We start from the raw sequence: 24492 nt of genomic DNA on the forward strand, positions 1-24492 counted from the left end.
TGATGGGGCCGAGCCGTACCGCAGAGCCGTACTGCCGCCCGCCCGCCCGCGCCCACCTGCTGCCGCCGCCGCTCCCTTCAGGCGGCCCTCCGAGCTCTCCTCGCTGCCTCGCGGCGGGGCGCGGTGAGCAGGCGCGTCGCTGGGGCTCGCGGTTGGGTTGAGGCGGCGAGAGAGAGCCGGGCCTCGGGCGGCGGCGGAACCCAGGGCCTGGCGGCACGGCTGGGCGTGTGGGGCTGCGGCTCGGAGCGCCCCGCGCTGCGTTCGCAGCGGCGGCCGGCGCGGGGGAGCGCGTCGAGCACCGTGTGCGTGCTGGGGAGGAACGCGGTGCTTTTGGTTTTACCAAGCGCTTTAAATGCTGCATTTGCAGTTTATTGGCCTGCTTTGCAGGGACCGGACTCGATGTTCTCTGGAAGTCCTTTCCAGAACCTACACTGCTGTGGCTCTGTGAAAGATGTAGGTGTGCGCTTAAAAATCTGCGTAGTGTCAGAAGTATTGTAGAGTCATTCAGGTTGGAAAAGACTGCTGAGAACATTTAATCCCATCGCTGACCCTTCACACGCCCCCTAGGCAGTGTCCCTCGGGAGTTGAATGTGCTTGGTTCTGTTTCTGCAGGTGCTGTTGATGGAGCGGCCCGTTTTCTCATTAGGATTTCTTCGTCAAACGACCTAAAAGCGGGTGGTCAAAAACAGGCAGCAGGACTTGTGCTGCGTGTTCACATCCAGCTCCACGATGGTGGATTTTCTTGCTGAAAATAACCTCTGTGGTCAGGCAATTCTTCGGATTGTCTCCTGTGGAAATGCTATCATTGCAGAGCTCTTAAGACTTTCCGAATTTATCCCTGGGGTTTTCAGGCTGAAGGACAAGGCTGATCAACAGAAGTATGGAGATATCATCTTTGATTTCAGTTACTTTAAGGTAAACCCCTTTCTTCTGTTGTTAGACTTCTCTGTAAAGCATTGTTGTCCTGAACATAAGGCTTACCAAACTGATTCCTGACTATTGTGTTTATTACTAACATGCTTCAGAAGTGACTGCAGTGACTTGTTATTGCTACAGTTCCTCTGTACTCAGCACTGGTGAGGCCTCACCTCGAGTACTGTGCTCAGTCCCTGCAGGAAAGAGAAGGGCAGCAAAGCTATGGAGGGTCTGGAGCACAAATCTAGTAGAGAGCAGTGGGGGGAACTGAGTTTCTTCAGTCATAGAAGAGGAGGATCAGGAGAGACCTTATTGTTCTCTAAAGGTGCCTGAAAGGAGATTGTGGTGAGATGGGAGTCATCCTCCCAGGTAACAGTGATAGACTGAGAGGTTTTTGATAGGCTCATGTTGCACCAATGAAGGTTTGAGTTGACTACTAGGAGAGAATTTATCCCAGAAAGAATGGTCAGGTATTGTACAGGGCAGTAGCGGAATTGCTGTCCCTCGAGGTTTTGAAGAACAGGGTAGATGTGGTACCTAGAGACGTGGTTTAGTGGGCACAGTGGTGATGGGTTGATGGTTGAAGTAGATAACCTTTGTGGTCTTATCTAACCTTACTGCTTCTGTGACTTGCTGTTTGCTTTTTGCTTACCAAAAATTTACCAAACTGAGATACTAACTGGGATATGCTTGCATACAAACACAAAAACAGTTTTGGACCGTCCTGCATTTTGTATAGTTTTGATCATACTTAGCCTCATCTTACTCAATTTCAGTGAGCAGAAGGAGTCTGGTGCGTGCTCTGTTCCCAGGCACCTGGGCAGAATAGAAGTAATAACCAGTACCCATGCTGCATAGAGTTTTAGTACTAGAAGGGAATTTTATGTTTGTATGTAGAAGAACAGTCTTTCAGAATGTATGATGAGTCATCTGGCCTGTGAGTTTTGGCAAACACTGGTCATATAAGACTTGAGTTGTGGGCTTTCTTCTCGGGTGTTATTCCTGCAGTAACTTCAAATGTTGCTTTCACTACCAGGTTCTGAGCCTGTGCAGTGGGTTGGGTTTCTGGAACAGCACTGTGGGCAGTATGCCCATGTTCCTTTGGTTATCTGTAGCTTGTTCTCTGCAGCTGTGAAGGCTGCTTCGTGCTTTCCTGTAGGACAGTACTGTGATTGTTCACTCACTGAAGTTGTCACGTGTGCTGAATCAACAAATAAAGAGTAGTGAGCATGCGGAGTCCTTGTTTTCCTTACATCTTGCAAAAAACTTAATCCCTCTATCTTTCTCCAGTGTGATTTAAAAGGAGCTGCAAATGCAGTGTAGTTTGACTTCAGCTGGTTTGTATATTTAAAATTCATGTTAGTAATACAGCAATACTGGGGAGGAGGAGAACTGATAGGAGGTGTAAACTTTGGGCACTGGCTGGGAGCCTCAGATGCTGGAAACTTGAAGCACAAATGATTTCACAGATACCTTTAGATGTGTTTGTTAGATCTTTTTTTCTTAATTATTTTTATTTACACAAATTACTTGGAAACTGAAAAGCAGATAGGTATGATTGGTAGGAAATACAACTATTGTGGAAACCAGAAGATTTTTGAACGTTAAGGAAGCAAAGCAGCACTGCTGCTTTTCAAAGTGATTGCACTATGGCTTCAGATACATCAGTTTTACCCAAAGTGTTAATCGTCTTTTACCCAAAGTGTTAATCGTCTTTTTCCACTGCCTGCATAGAAGAAATCATATCTAAATTGATTGTTTAAAAAAAAAAAAAGTGAAATTCCTCATGGAAATACATTTTCAATCATGAAGTAGTTTGGAAAATTGCAAATTCTTGTTTTAATAGGAAAGGTTAGTTTTCTTGTAACTGTCATTCTGGTAGTTGTGTATTTTGTGTCCTAGTGAAGAGCATTATGGACACAGTCAAACGTTGTCTCTAAATGTAATTGTCTTTTTTGTAGGGGCCTGAGGCATGTGAAGGCAAACTGGAAGCAAAACCAGAGCTACTGGATTTAGATGAAGAATTTCGTGAAAACAACATTGAAATTTTGACAAGATTTTATCTGGCTTTTCAGAGTGTACATAAATACATCGTAGATTTAAACAGGTACAGTATCATGAATGCATGCAGAGTTTCTTAAAGACTAGATTTTTGTGGTCTTGCAAACCAATATGCCAGATCCTGGTGGGTTTGTTGTTTGGTTTTTTTGTTGTTGTTTTTGTTTTTTTAGCTTTCATTGTCATTATTTTCCTAAACTCAATTCTTCAGTGGGGTTGCCTTAAATTTGCTATGCCTGCCTGCAAATGCAATAGGAAAAGTTCATGTAACAAGAAAAAAATCCAGAGAACCTTAAATCTAAGATTTGCTGTTGTTATTGGTTTTGTATGGGAGCATTGGTCTTATGGTAACGTGTAATTTTACTGGGGAAAGCCCTTTACTAAGCAGAAATACTCTTCATCCAGATGAACAGTCTCTGTTTCTAGCTCCACCTTTTAAATTGCAGTTGACATAAATTTAACATGTTTCTAGGGGGTATTTTTGTGATTACTTGAAAATACGATATTTCTGCTATATTTTGCACTTGGGGAGGAGCTTTTCCTTCTCAGTACATGGTTCTCAAGCTGTTACCCTCCCATATGATTATTAAGAGGATGTGAGCTGTAAGTTATGGAGTCTAGTTCACTTAGAGCATCTAGAAATGAGAGGAGTGTTTTGCCAACTGGTTGGCTCTAACTAAGAGTTCCATCCAGACTCTCATTTTGTCCTTTGCTGCTGCTTGTGCTGCTGCAAGGTGTTCTGTTGTCTCTGTTGACTTTCAGAGGAATTTGGTCAATTGAGTTCTGAGGAGATGTATTTTGAGACTAAAGTAGTCTATTACCAACTCTTTGTCATGGTTCCTAGATATTTAGATGACCTCAATGAAGGAATTTACATCCAGCAAACATTAGAAACTGTGCTCCTTAATGAAGATGGAAAACAACTTTTAGTAAGTATTCAAAAATGTTGTAATAGTAGAAAATGAACTGATAAATGCAAAACCAGAGAAAGATTAAAATTCTCCGAGAATACTGTAATGCTGTGGCTTGCTTTGAGGAGGTCAACAACCAAAAGTCCACAGCCTGCTGTTTCTCACGTTGTATTGACTGAATAGTTGACATTCTGTTAGTTTGTCAGCACTTGTTTGTCTTTTAATGATCCTTCAAATCGTATGTCCTTCATTCTGCTTTTCCCAATCAGTGTGAAGCACTCTATCTGTATGGAGTCATGCTGCTGGTCATTGACCAGAAAATTGAAGGAGAAGTCAGAGAAAGAATGTTGGTTTCCTATTACAGATACAGGTAACTTAGTTTGGTGTTCAGAAGTACTCACAGCAGAAAGAATGTAATATGGTTTACTCAGTTCACTGAGTTATTGCATTAAGATAAATGGAAGTGTTTGCACTTGTTTGATCATTCAGCTAGACTGATAATTCTGCAGAGCTCACTGGTTATCAGCAGAGCTCATAGCATGAGCTGTTGTTATTGGGTCTCACTGCAAAACTAGAGCAAGAGATTTGAAGTCCACCGGCAGACTTTCAGATTAAGTTGTAAGATTAAGATTGGCAGCTACAAGGGAAGTGAAAGGGGGAAACTGAGGTCACACAGCTCAGTTTTCGTTCGTTCCTTTTGTAAAACAGTGCTGCCCGATCCTCTGCTGACTCCAATTTAGATGATATCTGTAAGTTGCTTCGGAGCACTGGATACTCAAGCCAACCTGGAGCTAAAAGACCTCCAAACTACCCTGAGAGTTACTTCAGCAGGGTACCCATAAGTGAAACGTTCATCAGCATGGTTGTTGGCCGCTTGCGGTCAGACGACATCTATAATCAGGTAAGTTTCTGTGAGGTAAGAGGGATCTAAAACTGAATGCCAAATATTGGCTTATTATTGTAACCTGTAAAAGTTAGCAGACATCTCCACAGTCAAATTCTATGTTCTGTAAAATAGGTCTGGTAAATACACTGCATGTATAAGCACATCCAGCTTACCTGCATATCCCCCTTATCTTGTAGTATGCTATATGTTGTATGTGTATTGATAGATAGGCAGTACTTTTTAAACCACTGCAAGTGGTTTTTGTTGCATTATATTATGTGCTGTTTTATTTTGGTCTCTATTCCCAGGTTTCTGCATATCCATTACCAGAACACCGCAGCACTGCTCTGGCTACTCAGGCTGCTATGCTCTATGTGATACTGTATTTTGATGCTTCTATTCTTCACACACAACAAGCAAAAATGAGAGAGATAGTGGATAAATACTTCCCTGATAATTGGGTAAAATTTAATTTTGTTTTAAATTTTTTTCTATGTGTTTAATGTTATAGAAGCAGTGTACTTAATTTGTACAGTATGCTTTCTGAAAAAAGAAAGAACAAAACACCAAACGAGTGTTCTCTGTGCATCTGTTCCAATTCTTTTCTGAAGCAATCTTACTTTGAATGAGGCACTCTGAGTCAGTCCTTCTGGATAAGCAAGGACAGCTGCTCTTTAAATATAGCAGTAATTGTTGTAAATGCTTAAACCAGCTGTATCTGATACCATGGTGGTAGAGTGCTTCGTAGAAAAACGTAGACTGGAAGGTGCATGAGGGCATCTTCTAGTCCAGCCTTCTTCTCAAAGCAGGGCTAACTTCAGATTTAAATCAGGTTATTCCTGGACTTGTCCAGTAGCATTTTGAATGTATCCAAATAGAAAGTTCTGCAGCATCTGCAAGCACCTGTGGCTGTGCCTAATCACTCTCCTTGTGAGGAATTTCTTCATTTTGTTCAACTGGAATTTCTCTTTTAGCTTGTGACGGTTGCCTCTTGACTTTTTCCTTTGTACCTCTGATCAGAATCTGGCTCTGTCTTACACATAACTTCCATTTAAGCTGTGGAAGCTTGCAATCAGAGGAAAGAAGGTTTAAGAGGTGTAACTCCAATAAACCCAGCTCCCTCAGCCTCTCCTTCCATAGTGAGTCCCATCCTAGTGGCCTTCCACTGAATTCATTCTAGTTTGTGCATGCCTATCATGTACTGAGGGGCTCAAATACAGACACATTACTCTAAATGGAATCTCATGGGGCTGACAAGAGAGGAATGGTCACTTCCCTCAATCCACTGGCCACAATCTTAATGGCGTAGTCTAGTGTACAATTAGTCTTTATTTTCATAAGGCTGCATGTCTGATTCATGTTCAGTATGTCTGCCAGTTTGCTTAGGTCCTTTTCTGAAGAATTCTTACAGGGATTATACATACTGATAGAAGGAACCATCATATTGCTTTCTGAACTGACTAAGCCACCAATAAACTCTGCTTCATGTCGTTTCTTCTTACTTTGCAGCAAAGAACATGGCTATCAAAAGGCCAGCTGCTGTTCATGCCTATAACACATCACTTTCTAACACTTCTTGTTTTCTGCTTAGGTTATTAGCATTTATATGGGAATCACTGTAAATCTAGCAGAAGCATGGGAGCCATACAAAGCTGCTAAAACTGCCCTCAACTACACACTGGATATTGCAAATGTAAAAGAGCAGGTACATAAACCAGGTTTCAGTATTTTTAGCAAGATTTCACTCTGTGTAATCATTTCAAATATCTGTGGGGTTTTTTTCTCATGTATAGAGTTGTTTGAATTTTATTCCAACAGAATACTTTGAGTAACTTTTTATATATAACAAGGTAAAGAATACTTCAGAGTCTCAAGCTCTGGTCCTCCTAGCATTGCTTGTTTCACCTCCTTTTGTGGTTGTTTCCCCTGAGAGTTTCAAGGTTGTGACTTGACAGAATAGTTGCTGGTGCTCATCAAGGTGTTGTTCAGTATTAGCATATCTTAAGCTAACTATAGTGTTTGGTTTTTCTTTAGTAACTGTTTTAGAATCTGTGTTTCTGTTGGTAATGTGGCACACAGCAAGATAGTTTTAGATGATGCTTCCTAAGCTTGTATTAGGAATGAGAACACTTTTCTGGTCTCATCCCCATTAAGTTCTTAGAAGCCCCAGCCTTGATGTACATAGTGCATTCCCTTAGAGACCAGGATTACATTGATGCAAACACTTTATGTTCTAAGGCAAACAGGTATGCTGCAGTCACTGAGCGAGTGCACACTCAGGTGCAGCAGTTTCTCAAAGAGGGCTGTTTGAGGGAAGAGCTGGTGCTGGACAATATCCCCAAACTGCTGAATTGCCTGCGAGACTGCAATGTAGCAATCCGTTGGTTGATGCTTCACACTGCAGACACAGGTAAGACCTCATTACCAGGTAATGCCAGACTGTTATTTCAGAGTTGTCTGTCCTGCTATTCTGGTGCTTCATCTTACATCCTGAGAGAAGTTTGCTGTGTGCAGTCAGCAAAATGTCACCTGCTGTTTTTAGTGCTGTGTTGAGCTGTTATTTTGCTGTTGTGCTCCCAAAATCGTTAACTGAAGTAAATGTGCATATATTGTGATGTGAGAGGTGTTGTATCTCCGTGCATTTTCTATAACAGTCTTAAGAAATGCTGATCTATGGGCTTCTGAATAAGGAGTGCTAAATTCACACTTGGTTTACAGAAGCCAGCAGAAGAGTTAATGAAGCTGAAGCACCCCAGAAACCTTTACTGTTCAAATGCAGGCTGTACAAAGCTGATGAAATCCATGTAAATGCAGGATGAGTGGGGACAAGCCTATGAGACCAAAATGTTTTTGCTTTCAAACAATTAAATACAAATTTATTTACTAAGACTGAAAAGTTTGGCCAAATTCTTTACTCTGCTGTCCTTCCTTTTTTAGCTTGTGATCCAAATAACAAACGTCTCCGCCAGATAAAGGATCAGATTCTAACAGACTCAAAGTACAATCCCAAGGTCCTATTCCAGCTTCTTCTGGATACAGCTCAGTTTGAATTCATTCTGAAAGAGGTAATGTGCTACTGCCTTCTTCACTGCTTTCCCTTTAACAGCTCAACAGAAGTGAAGAGTCGAGCAGAGTTGTACATTTATTACACAGAAGAGTTAGAAGGAATGGATTCTTTTCATTTAATTGTGGGCTTTCTGTAGAGAGCTGCAAATGACTGATGACTTTTTCAGTCTCCTCAGTAATTGGCAGTTTTCGTTCTTTCCCAGCATCTTAGTATTTACTGAGAACTTTGCACAAACATCCGGACGGTGAGCAGTGCTAATTCTTTGAACGGGTTAAATATCAAAGTGTGTGCTGAGCTTTAATTACGTGCTGTTTGGAATAGAGTGCCTCTTTGTAGGCTGTCGACTATGAGGTATAAGTCTACGTTAGGTCAGAGTCTTGTAATATCTGTAAATATTAACAAAAAGGTGCAGGGTGTTCTATAACTGGCCGAATGCCGACAGTATCTGTGTGTGTGCATATGCAATTTATTTCTATCACACTACGTTCATCTCACTGGCTGTACTTCTCAGTGCTTTTAATTTTGTATTTAATATTCTGGTAAGGTCCTGAAGTTACGCAGCACTCCCTGTAAGTCAGTTCCATCTGACCTCACTATCTTATTTTGTTTTCTTTAGTGTGTCATCTTGCCAGTTTCATAAAGCAAATGCTTTGTTTTCAATAGATGTTCAAGCAAATGTTGTCAGAAAAACAGACAAAATGGGAGAATTACAAAAAAGAGGGATCTGAAAGGATGACTGAGCTTGCTGATGTCTTTTCAGGAGTCAAGCCTCTCACAAGAGTAGAGAAAAATGGTAATGACTGGAAACTGAACTGATGGGAGAGGGGAAAAAAAATGCTTTTTATTTCTAAGTTGATACTGAAAGAAAATAGATGAGGTTAATATTGATAATACAAAAATATTTGACATGCCTTAGATTCCACTGAGGTCTCTTACATACTGTGTTGCTTAGGTTTACTATGTATACACCATATGTAAGCCTCGTTTAGCTTCCTAATATTTACATGGCTATATTTTTCAGTCCAGTTTGTATCAGTTTGTTTAGAGGTGGCAGGTAAGGTTATGAAGTACCATTTCACTTTTCCACGTGTAATAGAGTTCATGTTATTGTATTCTACGTAAAAAGGAGTGGAAAGATCATATCCATTAAACATGGGGATGCTTCAAGGTTTCCTCACATTCTTTTCCTGGCTGTAACCTGGATTTTTATTGTATCAATATTCTTTTTTCAAACCTACTTCTACTTCTCTACCAAATTTCTGAGCTTCTCCAACTCTTCAAAAGCATGGATCTGTTTTTCTGAATTTCTTGCTCTGTGTTTTTGAAATATCTCTTTTTTTGATTCTGGTGATGTAAAAATGTTAGATTGCTGTCTAGTCTGATCACAAAAACTGCATAAAGCATCAGTGTAAGGGCTGCTTGTAGCCAGAACACACAAATTGCAAGTGACAAGACAATTGCCTTTATAAAGCCATTTATAAAATGTGAATTCATGATTTAAAGGGCTTCTTTGTACAGATTTTTATAATGCCAGTTTGTTTCTATAATTGTTTTGTAATATTCACCTGAGCATTTGCTCCTTTAAAAGTCTATGCATTGAAAGGCTAGTAATGTGAAACGTGAGATGAAGACTTTGTAAATAATCTCCCTTATGTATAGCAATTAGAGTTCCTTGGTTTTGTTTTATTGGGGTATCTTGGTGGATTGTTTGGGAGATTTTTTGGTACTGTCCAGCAAGTTGCCTGCATCATTACTTCTTTACCACCCATGGAAAGATTTGATTAATTTTTTTTCTTGTTCTTGCATAGAAAATCTTCAGGCTTGGTTCAGAGAAATCTCCAAGCAAATAATGTCTCTTAACTATGATGATTCCACTGCAGCGGGCAGGAAAACTGTGCAGCTAATACAGGCACTGGAGGAGGTATGGCAAAGACATACAAACAATGATTTACAAAGCAGATTTTCATTTTAACAATAGGTTAAGCGTGTGTATCTTTGCAGTTTTGTACATACAGAACTTCCCTTATGATTGTCAAATAAGGGATACAGCATGAAAAATTGTGCTAACTGCAGCTGAGTACTAGTGGGGATATCTGGATGAAATGGAGAAATGAATTCAGTCCCAAATGTTATTTGTCAACATTGCTTATTAGTTTATGAGAAATTCTGAAATTCACTTGAACCTAGAGAGGGTAATTTTGAAGGCAAAATCAAAATACCATATTTTGTTACGGCGTCGTGTTTCTCTTTCTGGGTTATAACAGAATCCCAGTACATTTGCTGCACTAACTTCACATAATATCTTATTGAACACCCTCTAAAGTAGGCCAGTGTAGTGCAGTATCACTATCTGAAGAGATGTCAGGTTAATCATTTGTTTCTGTGGCTGCCTGTAAAGGTGAATGGACCAAAAAGGGAATTTTTGTTGCTGTTTTATTTGTAAATACAGGTCCAAGAGTTTCACCAGCTGGAAACTAATCTACAAGTTTGTCAGTTTCTGGCTGACACCCGCAAATTTCTACATCAGATGATCCGAACTATCAACATTAAGGAAGAGGTCTTGATCACCATGCAGATAGTGGGCGATCTTTCTTACGCTTGGCAACTGATTGACAGGTATCCCAGCAGGAGCCATTGCTTCCAGGTCATCAGTGGTGGAACTTTAAAGGAGTAACGTGTGTGAATGTTTTTACCATTATGGCACAGTGAGACTCAGTGATCTTCATAGGTCCCATCCAACTGATACTATTCTGTGCTAAACTCTCCAGTTTAAAAAATATGTGAGTTGTTGAATATATTCAACTCTTATCAACTTGACAGGCATGGCTGTTAACTCTTATCCATGTTCTGAGCTGCAGGTGAAGCTTCTACCCTGGTCTAACTATAACAGTCGTGTTAAGTTTCTATCTGCACCCTTTAGTCTGACTAGGTTTCCCCTTTTCAACCAAAAACAGACAGGGAAAGAAAAAACGTACAGAACTTCTTCTCCATAGTGCACTTTTGCTAAGCTGCTACTTCATTTTCCATCCCCGATGTCATTGGCTTTACCTCTACCTCCCCCACCTTACTTTTTTTTTTTCTAGCCAGTAGCTCTTCTGACCAAAATCTTTTTTTAGTGAAGCTTCCCAGATCTCCTATGCCATTTCTGGATTACACTGTTGCTAATGGCAAATGAGCTGAAAATAGTTTTGGGGGAAGGAGCTGATTTGTTTTCTTTATTTCCTACTCAGCTTTACATCTATAATGCAGGAAAGCATAAGAGTCAGTCCATCTATGGTAACTAAACTCAGAGCTACTTTTCTAAAGGTAAGTATGAGGGTATGTGAAGGTATTTTAACACTGTGAGTCAATCAGAGTGTTTGTTAAATAGGCCTTAAGTCTATAAAGTCACAAATAGTTTAAATCACTTTTACCACTATTTTCTGTATCTAGCTTTGTTGGAGTAAAATTACTGAATTAACTCTAGTTTTACTGGAGATGAAACAGAGTTATTTACGTTATTCTATAGAGCCAGTAACATTGCTGCTGCTAGACAAAATAGCCTCATCATCCAGCCTCAATACATTACAGCTACTTGCTGCAGACATCACTTCCAAAGATTGAATTTTCTGCATGTGTATCAGAGGAGACTGAAGATAGATTGGTTATGCCATTTTTCTGTCATAATGAAGATCTGGCATCAAATAAAAATATTGTTTGTGGAGTTAAGAATGGGAAATAGCATGGGAAGGGGAGAGAGGAGAGTAAAGTCACAGGAAAAAATAGCTTCTGCAACTGATAAAGTGAGGAATGTGGCATAACACTGAACTTTGTGACATTGTAATAAAACACTGCTGCTTAGGAAGAATGTAGTACTTAGAGTTGTAGCTGAAGAGCCCAGGCAAAAGAGTTGAGTCATTTAATTCTTACTAGGAAAGCAGATGTGAAGTTAAAATGTTCATTTTGTTTCTAGCTTGCCTCTGCTCTTGACCTGCCGCTTCTCCGTATCAATCAAGCAAACAGTCCTGATCTTCTCAGTGTATCACAGTATTACTCTGGTGAGCTGGTTTCCTATGTAAGAAAGGTAGGCGTTTGGACAGACGTCGTCTCATTCTGTAATCATTTTTCCACCATTTTTCATTATTTATGACTGTTTGTCTCATCTCTCTTTTTTTATGAAGGTTCTACAGATAATTCCAGAGAGCATGTTTACTTCCCTTCTCAAAATAATAAAGCTTCAGACCCACGACATCATTGAAGTGCCAACTCGCCTTGATAAGGACAAGCTACGAGATTATGCTCAGCTGGGGCCACGATACGAGGTGCAGTTACAGTAGGGAACTCCTACAAATCGTACCACGTGGGTAGCTGACTTCAGCCTAAATTTGAATAGGTACAGCTCCCATAGGGTTATGCTTTTAAAAGTGGAATTGGGCGTGTCGACGGAGTAAGAACTAAAATGGATGTGTGTTATTAAATGTGAATATCATAATTTTCCTGAGGACAAATGAGTAACTTCCCTTCTGTTTGTAAAAGTCTAATTTTTGATCTTGTGGAAAAAGAGAGGAAAGTTAAATCTGTTTGTAAACAAGGATCAAGATTTTGGGGCTGGGGGCGGGGAGCACTGAACAGACCAACAGCACAAGTCTGAAATGGAGCTTTCACAATTTGGAATGTGTGCTCCAGAAGGAGAAGGTTAGACTGAATAAAGCACAGGGCTAAGCTTTTTCAAATATGAATAGAGACTGAGGGTGTGTTGGTTTGATCAGATGAAGAAGTTGCTGTTGTTCAGTGCTGGCTGTGGCTGTGTGATGTCTTCTGCACTGTTACTGGTCTGGGAGGGTGAGCAAACATAAGCATCTTTAATAGAAGATTATGAGGAGCAGGAAAATCTGAATAGGTCCGTAATTCTCCCAAATAATATATCCTTTAGTTCTCCAAGTGTCAGTTAGAATGCCATCTTTTTCCAGCAGTTTTTCTCAAAATACTCACTTGTTAGTTAAACAGATTGTGGTCTCTAATTAAGCTGATATTCAGATCCAAGCACTTAGACTTGCACATTAAACTCAGTGAAAGCTTACTGGGGGAAGGGAGAGCAGGGATGGAGGAGGCAGTATTCCATAATATTCTTTTAATTTTAAGGAAGCTTCTCACTTGTGGCTTCTGTGGAACTGCATTGCCTCTATATTACGTTGCAAATGTCTTAAAGGCAAAAGGCTGGCTTTTCTGAGCTCTGAGCATAAAGATGCCTACCTAATAATTTAAAACTGAGTGTACTGCAGTATTTTGTCAGTGGAAACATTGAAATGGATTCATTACTGGCAACAGGTTTTACCTCTGCTTCAAACTGTGTCCATAAGCTGCTCGGAGACGCTTGATGTTTATACACATGCAATAATACAGCAAGTCACATCTCCCATAATCTTTGTAAAGCTTCTGAGTAGCACCTGTTCTCTCCTACTGGTTACATAGCTATATCAGTCTAATTAAAAGAAAAATTATTACTGTACTATAAGACTAGAACAAGATGAACAGTTGGAAGTATGTCAGTGCAAGTCACGTTAATCTACAGCAGGAAGCTACAACTGGAAAATGTGTGTATCTTTCTGAAGTCATTGTCTAAATCTGTTAAATCACTTCAGTAACTTGTATCCTCTTTTTCTATTAAAGGTTGCCAAGCTGACCCACGCAATTTCAATTTTCACTGAAGGCATCCTCATGATGAAAACTACGTTAGTTGGAATCATCAAGGTAATGTTCTGTTATTTCAGTAAGAAAAAGTCACTTGGTGACTGTTAGCACTGTAGCACAAATAGACTTCTGCATATTAGGCAAGGCTTAGAAGATATAAAGAAACAGAAACTGGAATAAAAATGGGCTTGCATTTTCAAGCAGATATTTGACATGGCATCCAGATTAGAGCTGTGTTATTTAAGATCATTAAGAAGCTACAGTTCTCCTTGTAAGTAAGTTCCTCAACCTTACTTGATTTTTTGTATTTTCCCATTGGAAAAATGACTGCAGGCTTTTCTGAAGAGCTGCTTCTTCCATTGGCAACGACTGCTCTTCCTATATCTTTCAGGACTCCAAAAGCAACCATTCTTGAAGCAATACACAGTTCTTAATACATTCTGGTTTTTATAATTGTGCAGCATTCTTAATGGGTCATTAACAAACCTTGAATATGGGAACAGCAAATACTTGTTATTCAACTTAAAGGAACTGTTTATTACGCCTGAAGTATTTATCCTCTGGACATGCAGCTGGTGGGAGAGTGTGTCTGTGAGCACTGCTTCCCTATTACAAAATCCATATTTAATGTATTTCTTGGTAAACCAAATATCCCTTCATATTTTTGATACCTTTCTGATTTTCAGAAAAAAATGTTTCTTCTACTTAGGTGGACCCAAAACAGTTACTAGAGGATGGAATAAGGAAGGAGCTAGTAAAACGGGTGGCTCTGGCTCTTCACAGGGGACTCATCTTCAATCCTAGAGCCAAGGTGTGTAACAGCTTGATTTGATTTTGCCTGTATCCCAGCTTCCCTGGCTGGGAAAATAATTTTTCCTTCTAGGAAATAATTTTCTATATAGAATTCCTTCATGCAAAAAGGTGAATTTCTGAACTTCTTAATGCCTCATTTGATGTTAAAGTTAGTGATAGACCAGTAGGAGTACACAGAATTCAAAGACCTATTTTTGTTCTGCTCTGAGGGTCCTATGGATTGTGAGTTCACAGTTCTGTCCTTGTGGTAATTCATGGCAACGTGCCAGGTAAAGAATACAAAAAGAAAAAAGTCAAATAAGGATTATGGCTCCTTGTTTTGTTCCTGCCCAGATTGTTAAATCTCTATCCTAGATCAATCAATCAATAGTGTCCTGCAAGGAAAGCTATAAAATATTTTTCCTCCTGTTTCTAAGAAGAACGATTTGAAATGTCAGACAACGTGTGACACATCTGCCAGTGCTTTTTTAGTTCTGGCTGGAGCATAGTGAAACATGGAGAGATTGTGATTCAAAAAGGCATTTAGAAGTCTTATATATTTTCTTTGTATTCTACTTGTTCACCATTTACTTTTATCATCTTCTTCCCTTCCTAGCCAAGTGAACTGATGCCTAAACTGAAAGAAATGGCAGCAACAATGGATGGATTCCATCGGTCGTTTGAATACATCCAGGATTATGTCAATATATATGGCTTAAAAATTTGGCAAGAGGAAGTGTCTCGTATTATTAACTACAATGTGGAACAGGAGTGCAACAACTTCCTAAGAACAAAGGTGGTAGTCAAGAACAAAACAATAAATGCTCTTACATTGAACTTTGAGTGATAGAACACTTGTAGTCAGTCCATCATGCACAGTCCTTTCAGTTGTCTTTAAATATGTTACCTGTCATGGAAAAAGAGCTGCCCCTGGCTTTTTCTGAATGATTTCAGCATACTTTACTCTTATACAGAAGAGTAAAGCGCCCCAAAAACAGTGCTTTGATATCTTTGATATCACTCACTGACAAGAGATATCCTTCCTCTCTTCCTGAAAGGAAACAGAAAATAACTACAGAATTGCAGTGGTGTTCTTTATATCTATATTTAGCCATCTGCACACAGGCTCAGGTAGATGCAGTAGTTGCCAGGTTTTATGACATTTCACATCTAGAGTGAAGAGATTTTCACTTCACTACCAAAACAATGGACAGTTTACCATTTAAAAAAAAAAAAAAAAAAGCAGATTAAATTTTTGCTAGGAGTGGAAGTAGTTTTCTCAGCCTTCACACCTACAACTTGCTTACCCTTCGTTGTAAGACTCCTCTTCATAGAGTTCTGCTGTGCTGTGTGTGACCTACAGTGTTGTTCTGTGTTGTACTACTTGAAGTTAAAACAGTTTTAAGAGTGAAGTAAAAATGTGCAATGGTAACACTGTAAAATGCACTAAAACTTATTTTTCAGATTCAGGACTGGCAAAGCATATACCAGTCTACTCATATTCCTATACCAAAGTTCACACCTGTAGATGAATCTGTAACATTCATTGGTCGTCTTTGTAGAGAAATCCTGAGGATCACAGACCCAAAGTAAGTACTGTGCATCACAAGCTGTATTAAAGCTGTTTGCATTGAATTGGTCCAATTCCACTGTATTCAAAGATACAGCGAATGGTTTTTGACTGACATATCATCATATTTATCTAAAATTTACCTGATCTGCCTTGTGCATTTAAATAGTAGAGTAGTAAAGTTGTGATTTTAGTAAAAGGAGCAAAACAATGTAGGAACCCTGGCAGAGAGAGAGCTCTGAGTGCCTGTCTGAATAAGATAACGCATTACTCAGATCATCACAAAAACTGTCTGCAGCTTGTTCTGAAATATGCTATTTCTTCACCTCTTCCTTAGAACCACGTGTTATATTGACCAAATGAACACCTGGTACGATGTCAAAACTCATCAGGAAGTAACCAGCAGCCGTCTCTTCTCAGAGATACAGGATACCTTGGGGACCTTTGGTCTCAACGGTTTAGACAGGCTGCTGTGTTTTATGATTGTGAAGGAGCTGCAGGTAATTCTTGAACTTTAATTTCTCAAGATCGCGTTGCTTTTACTGCTTAGTAACTTTGCTGGTGAAATGTACGTTCTATTGACTTCTGAAAGTCAACTTGACTTTAGTGATTTCCAACCCAAAGGTAGAATATCAGTTGCAGATAGACTTGTTGCTCTAGAGTAAATGGAGCTAGTAGAGGTTATATGTTACATATTGCCCCTCAAGCATCAGTTTTGGCCTCTGTGTGCTCAAAAGTTGACCTTTTAAGGACAGGTTTTATTTTTCTATCTAGATATCAACGAGAAGATAGGACTGTTTGAGTCCACTATGATAGAAATACAGTGTCAGTTCTGTGCAGTGGCCCATAGTGCCCACGAGCATAAGCAAGTCTTCCTTTGAAAAATCTAGTCCTAACCTGGTCAAAGATTTTAAGTATGTAAATAAAGCATTCATGAAGAGTTTCTACTTGACAGTTGAACTGGTTGTCTGCAGCAGGTATGTGTACTGAGGAGGTGAATGTGTAATTGTCCTAACACTGATGAGTGTAATTCAGAAAAGCAAGTGGTCTGACTACAGGATTCCAGAACTCTTCATCTGTGGAAGTTCTTGCTTCTCCTCTAGCAGCGAAAGACTGATGTTGAAAGTGTGGTTGTACCATCAAGCATAGCACCTGTGTGAGATTTTACCTGTCTTTCTTTTCTGTTATTTAGAATTTCCTCAGTATGTTTCAGAAAAATGTATTACGAGACAGAACAGTCCAGGATACATTAAAAGCACTTATGAATGCTGTCAGTCCTCTCAAAGGAATAATAGGTAAGTGCTGTCTGGTTAAGATGGAAGAAAGCTGGTGTCTCTGTAAACTTTCATTTATTTCTTTTCCCTTTTTTTTTTCTTTTTTTTTTTTTTTTTTTTTTGTTGTTGTTAGCAAATTCAAACAAGGTTTACTCTGCAGCAATTGCAAAAACTCAGAAGATCTGGACAGCATATTTGGACTCCATAATGAAGGTAGGCTGACACTATTGATGCATAGGATCCACTCTTAAGCTTTTGGTTATGTACTGCTTATTTTACAGTGTTGTTTTTATGTTGGTAGAAGTCTGTAACTTTACAGATGAAGCAGAACTGGATTCATGAGAGCTCCTGAGCTCCCATTATATACACAACTTAAATCCCATAAACTCCTTACAGTGTAGAGTGAATGTGCTAAGGCTGAAGTTTTGAGCAGTAGTGTGTCCTGAACATGCCATGTTCACACAGAAGGCAGTCTAACATGCTGAGGGTTTAAACAAGCTCTCTCACTAACATGTTTATTTATCTTGCCTTTGTTACGATGCTTTTTCAAAGTGCTATGAATATTTGTGCTATTGATGAGAAAAGACGAGGGGAACAAGAATGAGGTGTAATGAGGACTTCATGTAATCTATTTTACTGTAAATTGTATTTTCTTACTCCTTAAGATTTCCTTTATTTTAATTTCTTCTTCCCCACTGCATTCATTATGACACACCACTTATTTGTTTCTTGTTTGCACAAACAGGTTGGTCAGATGCAGATCTTAAGACGGCAGATTACCAATGAATTAAATTACTCCTGCAGGTTTGACTCCAAGCATTTGGCTGCTGCGTTGGAAAACCTCAATAAGTAAGAACTAAAACGTATTGAAGGGCTGCATGTTTTGCTGCAGTGTAGTTATTCAGACTGTTGTCAGTTAAACAGCTCTTGAAATCTGTATGGTGGCAAAACATGGAGTCTGACTGGATTTGGTGGATTTGAATTTGAACCCTCAAAAAACTTTTTTTTTTAAGAATAGAAGTTTGGGTTGGGCTGGAAGAAACCCCCAAGGGTCATCAAGTTCCAACCCACTCTGCCCCAGGCAGCAACACCTTCCACCAGACCAAGCTGCACGAATCCCCATCTAACCTGGCTATGAATACCTCCAGGGCTGGGACATAAACAACTCTGGGCAGGCTGTTTCAGTACCTCACCACCCCCTGTGTAAAGAACTTCTTCCTAATTTCTAATCTAAATCTATCTTTTTTTAACTTGATGCTCTGTACCTCTTAAGGTACTAGAAAGCTGCTGTAGGATTGGACAAGAAAAGGCTCTAGGGAGATCTTATCTCCCTCAGCCTCTTCTCATAGACAGGAGAGGTGCTCCAGCTCTGATCATCCTCTTGGCCTTCCTCTGGGCTGCTTCCAGCAGGTCTGTGTCCATACAGAGCTGGATGCAGTGCTACAAGTGGTGCTCACAAGAGCAGAGCAGAGGGGCAGTCACCTCTCTTGCTCTGATGGCCATGCTTTTGATGCAGCTCAGAATACAATTGGCCTCTTGGGCTGCAAGCAGACATTGCTGGCTTACATTGAGTTTCTCAGTGACAACACCCCTAAAACCTTCTCGATAGGGCTGCTCTCAGTCTGTTCTTCACCCAGTCTGTATTTGTGCTTAGAATTGCCCCAACCCAAGTGCAGGACTTGCGTGTGGCTGTGTTGAACTTCATGAGGTTTGTGCATCTTGCCTCCAAAGCCTGTCCAGGTCCCTCAAGCATGTCCTGCACAACGTACAGCTGCTGTAACTAACTCAGTTAATGTAAGCAACTCAGCTAGAAATCATATGAGCATGTTAGTGGACAGCAGGTTTCAATTGTGCTTGGTTTTACCTAGACTTGAGGTCATTTTTGCATGATAAATTGGAATGATGAAAGTGGTGTTAATTTTTAAACAAAAATGTATTTATAGAAAGATTAAAAAAAAAAAAAAAGTGGTTTACTCTTACTTGTAACCATTTACAGATTTTGTGTGCATGAAGGGTTCTGTATTAATGAGATATGCCATCGTGTGAAGTTTATTTCTGGATAGTTCAAATAAAGATTTAATGCAATCAATTTCCTTCTCTTTCAGAGCCATACTGGCCGATATAGAAGCGCACTATCAGAATCCATCACTGCCTTATCCTAAAGAAGACAACACTCTTCTGTATGAAATCACAGCTTATCTGGAAGCAGCTGGCATTCACAATCCATTAAATAAGGTCAGGCTGACGTTTGAGTGCTTGATATAGTAGTTTGCAGATGACACCAAGCTGGGAGGTGGTGTTGATCTACCTGAGGGTAGGGAGGCCCTGCAGAGGGATTTAGACAGGCTGAATCACTGGGCTGAGGTGAATGGGGTGAGGTTCAACAAGGCCAAGTGTCAGGTTCTGCACTTTGGCCACAACAACCCCATGCAGCGTTATAGGCTTGGGGATGAGTGACTGGATGAGTGTGAAGAAGAGAAGGACCTGGGGGTGTTGGTTGATGCTAGGCTGAACATGAGCCAGCAGTGTGCCCAGGTGGCCAAGAGGGCCAACGGCATCCTGGCCTGCATTAGAAATAGTGTGGCCAGCAGGAGCAGGGAGGTGATCATCCCCCTGTACTCAGCACTGGTGAGGCTGCACCTTGAGTACTGTGTTCAGTTTTGGGCCCCTCACTACAGGAAAGATGTTGAGGTCCTGGAGCGTGTCTAGAGAAGGGCAATGAAACTGGTGAGGGGTCTGGAACACAAGTCTTATGAGGAGAGGCTGAAGGAGCTGGGATTGTTCAGTCTGGAGAAGAGGAGGCTCAGGGGAGACCTCATTGCACTCTACAACTTCCTGAAGGGAGGTTGTGGTGCAAAAGGGTCTGGCCTCTTCTTCCAGGCAAATAGTAGGACCGAGGAAACGGCCAGAAGTTGTACCAGAGGAGGTTTAGGTTGGATATTAGGAGAAACTTCTTCTCTCAAAGGGTGGTCAGGCACTGGAATGGCTGCCCAGGGAGGTGGGGGAGGCGCCGTCACTGGTAGTGTTCAAGAGGCACCTGGATGAGGAGCTACGAGACATGGTTTAGTGCTTGTGGTACTGATAGGAATGGGAGGGTGGTTGGACTAGATGATCTTCAGGTCATTTCCAACCTTGTGATTCTGTGATTCTATGATGTAACTTGCTTTTTTCTGTTTCACACGTTATTAATAGAAGGGGAACATGTTATGGAAAACCTATGCCTTTTTTTTTCCTCTCTCCTCAGATCTACATCACAACAAAACGTCTGCCATATTTTCCCACTGTCAACTTCCTGTTTCTGATTTCACAGTTTCCAAAACTTCAGTACAGCAAAAATTTAGGTATTGTATAAGTTGCTTACTGTTTGTCTAAATCTAATGAAAGCCTATGTGAAATCACTTGCCAGCTTGCCCCTAGCTTCTTTGTTCAGCATGGTGTCATATGGTGTGGGATGTCCCTTTGGCCCATGTGGGTCACTGCTCTGGCTCTGTCCCCTTTCAGCTCCTTGTGCCTCCCAGTTCCTTGCTGCAGGGCAGCATGAGAAACTGAGACCTCCTTGGCTCAGTATAAGCACTGCTCTGCAGCAAAGAAACATTGGAGCTATTAATATTATTCTCATCCTAAATGCACAACAGCACCATGGCAGCTACGAGGAGGAAAATTGACTCTGTCTAAAAGGTGCTTACAGTGAGAGCGGGGCTGGTCTCTTCCCAGTGGTGACAGTGGCAGGACAAGGGGAAATGGCCTCACGTTGTGCCAGGGGAGGTTTAGGTTGGATATCAGGAAAAACTTCATTACAGAAAAGGTTATTAAGCACTGGAATAGGCTCCCCAGGGAGGTGGTTGAGTCACCATCCCTGGATGTGGTGCTCAGGGATGTGATTTAGCAGAGGGTGGTTAGGGTTAGGGTAGTATGGTCAGGTTGCAGTCGGGCTTGATGATCTTGAAGGTCTTTTCCAACCTGAGCAATTCTGTGATTCTATCCTAGCTGAAACCAGGACTTACTGAAGCAAAACAAAGTGGTGTAGGAAACAACATCCAAACTGCTGACTTTGCCATTCCATCCTATGCCTTAATGAATGTCACTAAGCCATTTACTGTGAGAGAAATACAGTTGCTACGTTGGCTTTTGATTTTTGCATGGACAAGCAAAACAGGTGGCACAGAAGAAAATCTCATGATAACACATAACATATGTTTGCCTCTGCCACCAGCAATAGGTTGTTCTATAAACATGCAGATTTGGATTGTTTTTCTCTGTGCAGGAGTGGTGTGCAGGCGGCCAGCTGATCAGATCGACTGGCTTCCCTTAGTTCTGGGGCTCCTCACCTTGTTGAAACAGTTCCACTCGAGGTACACAGAACAGTTTCTGACTCTGATCGGTCAGTTCATTCGTTCAACGATGGAACAGTGCACCAGGTATCCACGTTTCACTTCTCCTTATGTATCACCTCCATTAAGGGTTCCTATAGCTTTTTCAGAGTGTGTTTTTTTTTGTTTGTTTGTTTGTTTTTTAGTAAAGTACATTTGAAATAATAATATTGTTTGACTTGAGTGTAAGATTGAAGTGTGTCTCTTCTTGTAATGAAATCACACAGTACACCATGGAAGAAGTATTATTTGAAGCTTGGCATTCTTGCAGTGTTACACAGGTAACTGACCAGTTGATAAGATGGTGGTCTTCATGTTTGTTTAACACTAGCCAGAAGATGCCAGAGATGCCTGCTGATGTGGTGGCTGCCCTCATGTTCCTGGAGGATTACGTTCGCTACACAAAACTACCGAGGAAGGTAAGAACAAATTCCCTGTTCTGTCATACAGCGCTGGCTGTGCTGTCCCCCCTGAACTGCAGTGTGTCTACATCTGAAGGCAGCAGCTGAAAGGGACTTCAGGATGCTGGGGAATGTCCGTGTGACAGCCAACGGTACAGCAGTTTCTACAGCAGCTTGAATCTGCCTTTTCAGACTATTCAACTGCTATTCAGTGCTAATTATTTTTCTCTCCCTTCATTCTTGTAGTTATATTTTTAGATGGGGGGAAAAAAAAGGCTCTGATCAGATATTCTTATCTGCTGGAAAGAGACTTGTACACATTCTAAATGTAGCCTTGTTCAGGGAAACTAAGTTTGGTTCATGCTGCAGCTGCATACCATACTCATGCCTACTCTAGAACGTGGCATCATCTGTAAATGAATATCCAAAATGATGGGCTTGGTAGCAATGTCCAAGGAGCAGTCTTTACCCTTTTTAGATGTTCTGTAAAAGAACACCCAGCTAAAATAGAGGTGAGAAATCTGTTACCTAACAGGAGTGGGGCAGAATGGATTTTTTTGAGTCTGTGTAACCTAGAGCTCTGTACAACTTTGTTACTTCTGTACTTGGTGAACTATCTTCATATTAGTCCTTGTGTCTTTATGGTAAATGTATTTTTCTAGAAAAGTCAGAGAGGGTGAAAAACACAGGAAGGATTTCTGTTTTGAATGGACTGGAGGAGTAGCTTGTTTCTGTTTAATCTTCAGGTCTGTTGCTGGGGGGCTTTCAGGAAAGGGAGTGATAAAACAGAAGTTGTGAGATGTTGCAGAATGAAATAATAACAAGCTTAGCAATATTCTAAGGGCTGAGAGCTGTTCAGAAAGTCTGAGTCTCTGGCCCTTCATTTCCTTCCCTTGCCTGCCTTCTAAAGAAGCAGGGCTTCCTGGGCAGCTTCTCTTTTTCACACGCAAGGAAAGTCTGTGCTTGTAGAGAGATTTTCTGTTAGGATTAAGTGCAACTTAGCAGCATTTGAAGATGAAATAGTTGTAATCTCATATGTAAATAAGAAGTCATAACCCTCTCTGATCTAGTCTGTACCTTAGCTAAGAAAACTTGCTGATTCCTAGATGTACTTTGGGCTCAAAGGGAGGCTTTCCAGTGTTACCCTCATACCCCACCCAGTATCCATCTGCCAGCTGCTGGTGCTGGCTGGAGAAACAGCAGAGTATGTCAGCATTCCTCCACTCTTACACTGTACCTCCGGGCCCAACAACTTCCCACAGCCCTGGGCTTGCTTTACGTTCCGTGCGTGGTGCCATGCTCCTTCCTTGTTCAGGTCACTGGGGTTGGGTGCTCGGTGGTAGATGAAGTATGCTGTGTTAATGGGAGAGCAGAACACAAATGAACAATGAACCTGACCAGTTCCTTTTCTTTAGGTCGTTGAAGCACACGTGCCTAGCTTCATATTTGATGAATTCAGAACTGTTCTATGAATAGGGAAAAGGACCAAGGCTGAAACAAGGGACTGAGGATGAGAAATGCACAGCTGCTAAGAATTACCATTCTTCTGTGCTTTGAGACAGCTGCAGGTACTGCCTCACCAAACTGTAACCATCAGCTAGCCTCTGTCTTTCATGCTTGTTTACATCTTGGCATGATCTGTGCTGAATCTCATCCCCACACTGCACATCTTGTACTGCACATTATAAATGTGTCATTGCTTATGTATAAATCATTCAGGTTTTTTGTTCTAAGTAACTACTTGTGGAAACTGGACTTTTGTATCACAGATGAGCAACGCAATTGGAAATAAAGAGATGGAAATGCTTGTCAGGACTGTAATTCCAGTTTCCTTGTTAAAAGGAGCTGAAGGGAGAAGGAGTGTACAGAGAAGAGAGGTTTGGTGTCTGTATCACTGCCATAGCACTAAGTGGTCCTGCAGTGCTCACCAGGAGCTCTCAGAGCTGAGAACATCCTCATTGCAGCAGCTGAAAAGGCCTCATGTGCAGCCAGCTGGGTAACCACTCCTCAGCTTGGGTCTCCTCTGCTGAGTGCCAGCCTGTGGAGCTCAGTGCTGCTGCAGTGGGTTGTTTCACCTGCTGCCAGAAGGAGGTGCAGAGCAGGACAGAGCGACATGCACAGAGAAATTAATAACCTCAAGTCTTTAATCTGGTCCCCATGGCAGTGTGTGTTCCTCTGAACTCGGGAACAAAAGAAATATATCAAAGTATTTCTCCCCATTTTTAACATTAAAAGCTTTTCCTTTAGAAAGCTCTAACTTTTCCCCAAATGCATATAAATATCCTGTCCCCACCACAGAAGTAGTTTCATAAAGTTGGTTCTGGACAAGCTGATAGAGAGAGACAAGATTAAAACATGACAGAGCCTTTGTTACTAAGGCAATTGTGACTAATTTCATGTTTCAGGTCATGTTTGAGTAACCGCAGGGAAAAATCTGGTAGCAGCTTAACAGTGATGTGAATTACTGCTGTAACTCAGTGAGCAGAAAAACCAATTGTGATGAAATCATTAAGGAAAATGGAGGTTCACAGTTCAAATATTCCTCCCTGGAAATGATCATTTCCTCTGGGCAGCCTGA

At 40.9% G+C, this 24492-nt stretch overlaps 1 protein-coding gene across 1 annotated transcript; it reads left to right on the forward strand.

The window, feature by feature from the left end:
- WASHC5 (WASH complex subunit 5) lies at positions 1-23721 on the forward strand. The gene is made up of 29 exons (XM_048940254.1): positions 1-123; positions 613-915; positions 2877-3022; positions 3818-3902; positions 4154-4254; positions 4593-4785; positions 5079-5231; positions 6362-6475; positions 7009-7180; positions 7708-7835; positions 8501-8630; positions 9646-9758; positions 10287-10453; positions 11068-11143; positions 11790-11900; positions 11998-12138; positions 13487-13567; positions 14217-14318; positions 14916-15095; positions 15764-15888; positions 16207-16369; positions 17062-17164; positions 17277-17356; positions 17889-17992; positions 19249-19378; positions 20388-20484; positions 21408-21561; positions 21845-21932; positions 23330-23721. The coding sequence occupies exons 2-29, from the start codon at positions 730-732 to the stop codon at positions 23384-23386; spliced, it is 3480 nt and encodes a 1159-aa protein (XP_048796211.1). The 5' UTR covers positions 1-123; positions 613-729; the 3' UTR covers positions 23387-23721.
- Positions 23722-24492: the final 771 nt, after the last annotated feature.

This window comes from Lagopus muta, chromosome 3 (assembly GCF_023343835.1).
Source record: "Lagopus muta isolate bLagMut1 chromosome 3, bLagMut1 primary, whole genome shotgun sequence".
NCBI lineage: Eukaryota > Metazoa > Chordata > Aves > Galliformes > Phasianidae > Lagopus > Lagopus muta.